The sequence below is a fragment of the Cynocephalus volans genome, chromosome 11 (assembly GCF_027409185.1).
Source record: "Cynocephalus volans isolate mCynVol1 chromosome 11, mCynVol1.pri, whole genome shotgun sequence".
NCBI lineage: Eukaryota > Metazoa > Chordata > Mammalia > Dermoptera > Cynocephalidae > Cynocephalus > Cynocephalus volans.
The window spans coordinates 66,547,546-66,555,679 of NC_084470.1; the positions used below are offsets into that span (position 1 = coordinate 66,547,546).

The 8,134-nt window shown below is 38.1% G+C and overlaps 1 protein-coding gene and 1 non-coding gene across 2 annotated transcripts; both read right to left on the reverse strand.

Moving 5' to 3' along the window:
* Positions 1-1,757: 1,757 nt before the first annotated feature.
* HESX1 (HESX homeobox 1) lies at positions 1,758-3,194 on the reverse strand. Its single transcript, XM_063113488.1, has 4 exons — positions 3,038-3,194; positions 2,332-2,531; positions 1,954-2,055; positions 1,758-1,856 (listed from the first exon to the last, which is right to left on the reverse strand). The coding sequence occupies exons 1-4, from the start codon at positions 3,192-3,194 to the stop codon at positions 1,758-1,760; spliced, it is 558 nt and encodes a 185-aa protein (XP_062969558.1).
* Positions 3,195-5,389: 2,195 nt separating this feature from the next.
* LOC134391451 (small nucleolar RNA U13) lies at positions 5,390-5,496 on the reverse strand. The gene has a single exon (XR_010024986.1). It is a non-coding gene; the product is annotated as a small nucleolar RNA U13 (small nucleolar RNA).
* Positions 5,497-8,134: the final 2,638 nt, after the last annotated feature.

Genomic DNA, 8,134 nt, shown 5'->3' on the forward strand with positions numbered 1-8,134 from the left:
TAGGTGTTTTTACACTATACAAAAAGATCTATAGAAATGTTTAATGGTGGTTACCTCTGAAGTATGAGATTTGAGGGAGATTTTACTCTATTTCTATACTGCTTATAAATTGTTTACAGTGTCAGTATGGCTTTTGGGATTAAAATAAAAGCTTACCCATCACATGACACATTCATCACTTCTAACCTACTCCCCCAAGGCCTACTCCTGGTGACTTCCAGTCTTCCAACTTAACCTAATTTCTTAGGAACCTAATGGAGAGCAAAGAAAGCTCCTGGTGGATAAATTTTACTAATATACTTCATAAGTAGTGCTTCAAAATTTTTTAATAAATGGAAGCATCGCTTTGTACTGGAAAAGTGACCCAGTCTTTCTTGGTATACATTTAATGCCTCTAATCTTCTGTTAACTGCCCTCCTGCCCTCTTTTCCTTCTTTCCTCCTCCCTCTTCACCTCAGCAATAGCAGAACAGAATATGCACAGCTTATTGCTGACCGGTTATTGGGACACAGCTCTTTCCCCCAAATGTGCTCTTAACAAATGATTTCACAAAGCTCTAAATCTGAGTCATGCTGCTTTTCCTCAGAAATAATATGCAAACAACCTCTAGTATTTCACATGTAAAAAAAAACAGTGGTTATAGAGTTGATAATTCAATGAGAACCATTTACTCTGATCATCATTGGGAGAGAGGAAGGAGAGAGGAATAGGAAAGAAAGAAAAGAAAAGAAAGGGAGAAATCAGTTCAAATGGACAAAGTTGAAATACGGCTTCCAGATTTCCAGTGGAAAGGAGTCCCTTCTTTTCATGCCTCTTACTCTAGTCTCATTTTATTTGGCAGATATAATGGCAGGGAAAATGGGGAACAAAAACATTAATTTTTTGTTGCTTAAAAAGTGCCCTGATTATTTCTCGTGACTATGTCAGAGCACATACAAAAGGCAGGTCAATTATCCTCCCTTCTCAGTCAACATAATATTGTTAATAAAATATACAGTTGATTGGAAAACACTAAATTGGAAGTAGATATGTCAGATGGTCACTATTACTTGAATAAATGAAAGCAAAGCACATTAAATGAACTAAAAAAGTATTTTAAAAATTTGCATTTATTTGCAGCTTAATTCTTTTGTGCAGTGCAATACCAATAGTATGAATACAATAGCTGATGCTTTTATCTCTACTTTGGCATAATGACTTTGCTTTAAAAAAAAAAAACAAAACTTGAAACTGGCATGCTATAAGGATTTATTTTGATATATGAAGAGAAATTCTTACTGCTTTATGCCATAAATCAAGAGAAACTGAAGACTGAAGATACACAAATAAATCATCTTCTATAATATAGTTAAGCATAATCATGTTGCACTTGAAGGAAACTAATTGAAACAAATCACACCTTTGTTCTTCAGATTATTTTACTTGAAATACTTTGTAAATGGAATTCAGTTTGTGGTATCACTTAGTCATGAGTTTACTGATTTTAGCAAACTAATTTATTAACCTTGCTCACTTAAAAAATAGCTGGCTTTTCTGAAAATGTTTATTAAAATATATAGGAAAGATCTTTACTGTAACTAAAAGTGCTCAAATATAATATGTACCATGCTATAACGATAATTATTTACAATATATTTTCAAAAAAAGGGACAATATTCAGAATAAATGCAGGAAAGAAAACATCACATTTTAAACACTTGATGTTTCCATTGAGTCTTCATGTTCTGCAATATAATTTCACATGTTTAGTTTTCTATCTATTCCAGGAGATTTGTGTTGAAATTTTTTTTCGCCATTAGAAACTGTGATTCTCTATGAGACCTTTTCAGCTTTGCACGCCGATTTTGGAACCAAATCTAAAATTAAGAAAAAAGTAAAACAGGTTTCAGAAACATTATTTTATTATTCTTAACATTTCAACTATCTTGAGTAACAACTAAATTTGAAAATTACCTGGATTCTATCTTCCTCTAGATTCAATTTTCGAGCTAAGTCTTCTCTGATATCAATGCCAGGATAGCAGTTTACTCTAAAGACATTTTCCAACACTTCAATCTACAAATAAGGAAATAATTCTTTAAAATGTTGCTATTCAGTATGTCACCAAAAATGGGCTTTAATTTGTATAACAAAATAATTGCATTTAAATCTTTGGCAATTAATCTGAATGCCTTTTTAAAAAATGATTATCCAGAAACTTAAAATATGATACAGTCTATTGTTTCATTAATAACTCTTCTACATTGAGATCCCAAAGTGAATGGGCTTTTGCTCAACAGGGTATCAGTTAAATCCTTTGTATTATCATTACTGGATGAAAAAATTTCTCACCTGGTTTTGAGTAAAAGCAGTTCTTGGTCTCCGGCCTCTATACCAACCCAACTCTCTTTTCAAAGACAGTCTTTCTGAGGCTGAAAAATGATTTTCATATTTCAAAGCTCTTTCTTCTGGCATTGGGTGATCCACCATGCAAGGAAACGAGATTCCACTGAACAGACTTGGGACATACAGACGCAGGCTGCCATATTTCCCTAAAAACAGAAATATATACCCCATCTTAGATGGCCAATCCTATGTTCCACAAATTCGTATAAGTAATTTCAGAAACTTGTTTTTAATTTTTCTAGTGGAATTCTTCTGGGTTTCACAAGAGAACAGGCCCCCAATCAACCAAAAACCAAACAAAAATGAAGATCCTGCCTTGGTGATAGAAAACATTTTGGTTTCTGAATGTTATTTATTTTTCAGTCAGTGAAGACAGATTTAGAATATCTTATGTGTCAAACACACAGAGACATCTTCTTAAGTAAATGCAGGTCCTTGGTTTTCCTGTGAATGAACTTTATACCCACTTGGATCTAAGGCTGATATTCTTTTTATTTTCCATAGGACTTAGCTAGAGGCATTAAAAGCCCTTGATGCTTCAGTTATGTAATTGGATGAAACCTCAGTTTCTAACTCCATGTTGTATGAAATAAAGGCCAAATTAAACACTGCAAGTGAAATAAAGAGTTTAAACAATTAAGTTGTGGCATACCTGAAGAGCTGCAGGTGTCTGCCCAGGGCCTGTAGGGTTTCATTGGTGGAACACAGTCTTTCTTCTGGTCCAGTCCTAAGATGCTCTCAATTGAAAAGGAGCAGGGTGAGGGTTTGCTTTCCCCAAGCCGAGCACCCTCCTGAAGGCTGGGAGACATCTTCTCAAGGGCTGCACTAAGAGCTCTGGCCTCGCTGCTGGCTCTGCCCCACGTGTGCAGGGCTGGGATCTTCCTGCAGTTCACCTTATAGCTCCGCTGACAAGGGGGCTGGATTTAGAACGTCACTAATTAAAATCCTGTCTTAGAAAGTTTTAGCATGTCAATGAACACTTGCCCAGCCAGCGGCTTAAGGAGTTAATTGTTTATTTGTTTGCAACTAATTAGCAACTAATGGCTACACCAGGGGGGCCACCTACAGGGACAAAAAGTGTTATCTCTCCCAAGCAGAACACAGACTTAACTTTCTCAAAAGAAATGATGCACAAACGTAGCATTCCTCTTTTATTTGAAATCATTAAAGTATAAAATCATGCTTTTTATTCTGAAGTTTATACTTTCATGGACTCCAGTTACCTAACATACAGGCAAGACAGGAGAGCAGTCAAGTAATACATAATCTAATTTAAGTGAATTTTCTTCCAAGGAAATTGGAAAAAAATAATAATCTCTTAATGCTATTACAGTAATTCTGATGAAAATGCGTTTTCGTATGCATATGTAATAGTAAATGTTGTCAATGAAAACACAATAGTATTTGGAGTGCAGCATACTGGAAAAGGTTGGCAATGTTATTAACACTGAGTGTAATTGTCTTCCAAGTGCCTGGATTAATTCATAGGAACAGTTGCACCAAGCATTTTAAATAATTAATGGGCTAATTCCTTTCCTTCATCTTCTCTTTTAAATGAGAGAGATACAAGTTTATAAGAAGATTCATATGTAACCACCTCCAAACAATTTAAAAACACAACTATTCAAAGCTAATGAGTCAGATAAGAACTTCTAGTTCATAAGAGATAGCTGCCCCATAATCTCATTAGTGTATTTCAGTAAAAACACTCACTCTTGTTATATGAAAGGGAGAACAAGATCAAGATGAATAAGATTATCCAGGAAAAAAGCAGTAGTCTCATTATTCAAACCACCACAGTTGTTTCAAAAACAAAACTAAACTAAACTAAAAACAAAAACCAAAATCATAGTTTACTGTACTTTTCTAAAGAAAAATTTCCCTCTGTTTATCTTTTGAGGAACTCGGGAGAGGGTTTCATGAAGATGATAAGGCCTGTGAAAAATAACCAAGAACAGACTATTTTAATTTCATAATCCTAAGAAAACTTGAAATTAAAGAAAAGTACAGCTGCTGATTCAGAAGATTTTGAAGTGGCCATTCTCCCCAAAAGGTGTGAGACTTGTAATTCTCATACTCTATTACTCCTCTTCTTCCAGTACCTTCTTGAAGATAAATTTAAGTGCTCAGCTTTATCCATCATTTAAATAACTGCCAAACTTTTCTTCAGGGAAGAGAAAAACTAGTCTCCACCCATAGAGGAATAGCCTCTACAGGATGGAGCTCAACTTCATCAGATTTTATCCTATCATGATATCATAAATATCATGCTAAATTCTTTCTTATATAAGTTCTCAGGTGAACAAAGGATCTCACATACAAAACACAAACAGGCACACAGAAGGACATACATGTAAAAACCATTCTGAGGATGAACAGACCAGTAAACCTTTATACCTCACGGAGATTTTGTATATAGTGTCTTGAGATATAGACTGTGCAAAGGTGAGGGTGTCCTTAATCTGGGAAGACTTGGAAGAAGAGGGAGAATTCAGGACCTTCCCAGATTTCTCTCTCTCCTTTGAGACATTCATTCATTCAGACCACAGTTGCTTGAGTACCTACTCAGTACCAAAGCAGAATAGGATCATTGCCTTCACAAAGCTCACAGTGGCACAGTATGGGTAGGGGTGGGGGATAGCAATAAGCAATAATTATAAGGGAATTATGTATTATATTAGCTGGGGATAAGAATGGGAAAAGGAAACAGGTAAGGCCAGGTGCAGGAGGTGGAGGGGATAGAGGTCAGGGCAGGCCTCAGAGTTGCCAGGCACAAGGATGCCACAGCACATGACAAAGCAACTTCAGTTCCCAATTTCTTCTTTATTAACAAAGATATTCCAACATTTTTATTCAGCTTGAATTGATTTTATTTTTTTGTTTTTTGGCTTTTTATTTGGTGGTTGGCTGGTACAGGGATCCACACCCATGACCTTGGTGTTATCAGTACCATGCTCTAACCAACTGAGCTAACCGGCCAGCCCTATTTTTTCCTCTAAGTTCAGGTCAGATTGGTAACGTGCTGATGTCATAACATGATGTAGAGGTAGGCACACATCTCACACAACATCGTGAAAACCTAATCATCACACTTATGAAACAAAAAAGGATCTTTATTTGGATTTACATAACGCCATTTTATATATCGATGAGATGAAAATAAAAGGCAGGAGAGAATTTCTCTAAAAATGTGGGGGAAATGTTTTCTCATATATTCACTCAATGGATTTTTATAGGGCACTTAATATGTGCCAGACACAATTATAAGTGCTAGAGATCAGCGATGAATCATGCACGGTAATTTCAGAGAGTGATAAACATATTGAAAGAAGTGAACGAGGTGATGGTGACGCAGCACCCAGGGGTTGGTGTCTAGATAGAGTGGCTGCTGAGGAAGGCCTGTCTAAGGAGGGGACATTTTAGCTGAAGCTGAGAATGAGAGCGAGCCATCATATCAAGAGCCTCAGAAAAAGCACTGCAGTCAGAGGGAACAGGACAAAGGTCTTGCGGTTGAAAAGCACCTGGAATATTTGAGGAAGAAAAAGGAAGTAGCTGGAGTAGAGTTAGCGGTACCCAATACATTTGGACAATGAGGCCAGGCTGGATAATGGATGGCCTTCAAAGAGACCAGTGTGAAGAGTTCCAGTGCAAAGGGAAGCCAGGGTAGGGTTTTAAGCTTGGACCGATAATTCTATGTTTTTAAAAATCACTCTGGGCGCTATGTGGAAAGGGATTAGAGGGGAATGAGTGTAACCAGGGAGATCAGTTGGGAGCTGTTTATTCAACACATATAAGAATTTACAGAGCATATACTATGTGCTAAGCATTGTTCTAGGTAGAGGGATATAGTGGTGAAAACACAAATTATGCTTTATGGCCAAGAGATGATGGTCTTTGGACAAAAGTGTAACAGTGGGTTTGGAGAGAGGTACAATTCTTCAGGAGGTTGTGGGAGGCTGAGTAACTGAATAATAGGTCCCAATTCTTTAATCTCCATAATATATTGTATTGCCAGCCCTTTGCTGTGGCTCCATGGTGGACACTGTGTACTTCCCACTTCTTGACTTTGGGCTTGTCTGTGTCACTTGCTTTGGCTAATGGGAAGTATGAGCAGAAGCTCTAAGTGTGCCAGCATGACTGGCTTACCCCCTTGGGCTTCTGACATCACCATGAGGTCATCCCTGGGGTAACTACTGCCCTTTAGCCTGAGCTCCAGAATGGACACACATGGTTCAGACCACAACCCATCACATAGCCTGCAACCAAGTCAGCCAAGCCTAGCCAAGCTCGTCCAATCACCAACTGACCTGCAGTTTTGTGAGTGAGAAAAAGAAATATTCATCATTTAAGCTATAGAGATGTTTGAGGTTATTTTATATATAGCATCTTGAAGAAAACAGCTCATTGATTCAGGGGGAGAACGTCTCACTGATGGATTAGATATGGAGGGGAGGGAAAGGGAGGCATTAAGGATGACTCTGTTATTTGGCTTGAACAGATACCGTGCCATTTACTGGGGTGTGGAAACCTAGCTAGGAGAGGAAAGTTTAGGCAGAAATAAAGTGCTCCAGTTTGGACAGCAAGTAGCTACTACATATATGAGTGTGACCTCAGTGCTGAAGTTCTAAGTTTGTGCATCGCCAGTAAAGAGATGGTCTTAAAAGCCATAGGTTTGCAGGAGATCTCCCAGTGAATGAAGCTAGACACAAGAAGAGTCTCAGGACTGAGTCTAGAGTGCTCCGACATTTGGAGGTTGGGGAAGAAGTGGTGCTGGAGAAGGCGTAGTTAGTAAGCCATGAGAAAAATCTGGAGATATGGTCATAGAGCCAAGAGAGGGAAAAGGGTCAAGGAAAAGGATGGCTACAATAGCATCTCCAGTGGTCCCTGCTTCCACCCTTGACCCCCTATGGTTTTCTATCAACCTAGCAGCTGGAGGGATCATTTAAAAACATGTCAGTTCATGTCACAACTCTGCTCAAAAATGCCTCCCCATTCCAGTAAAAGTCAAAATCTTCCCAATGGCCTGCAGGACCCTATATGATCTGCCAGCCCTCCATACCTATCTGATCTCACCTCCTCATATTCTCTTTCACGCTCACTGTTCCAGCCACACTTTCTTCTCTTCCTGAAAATACCAGCCACAATCCTGCCTTAATGCCTTCACTCTGGCTGTTGTCACTATCTGGAATGCTTTTCCCCCATGTATTTTCAGGGCTCATTCCTTTACCTCCTTCAAGCATTTGCTCAAATATCATCTTCTCAATGAGGCCTACCTTTCCCACCCCTTTTCAAATTGCAACATCCCTTCCAGCACTCCTGATGTCCCTTGCCCTGTTCCAATTTTTGTTCCATAGCTCTTATCACCTTTTGCCATATTACATAATATATCTGTTTATCATGTTTATTGTTTGTTGTTTGTTTCTTCTCTCTAGGATTTTTGTCTGTTCTGTTCTTTTCACTCCCTAGCATCCAAAACAGTGCTTGGCTCCCATTAGGTAAAAGGATTGACTGTGTCATTGCTGCTGAGAGGTTAAGTAAGAGGAAGACAGAAATGTATCCACTAGGTTTGTTAATAAGGAGGTTACTGGCAATGTTGGCAAGCTGGAATGATACAGAAAAAGCCAGACTTGAAGTAAATTGAAGAGTGAACAGGACATTTCTGGCCTGGCAATAAGTGGGGCCACAGCCTTGAAATACCCTTCTACTACAAAACAATTAGATCCTAGATAAAACATATCTTTAAATGCAT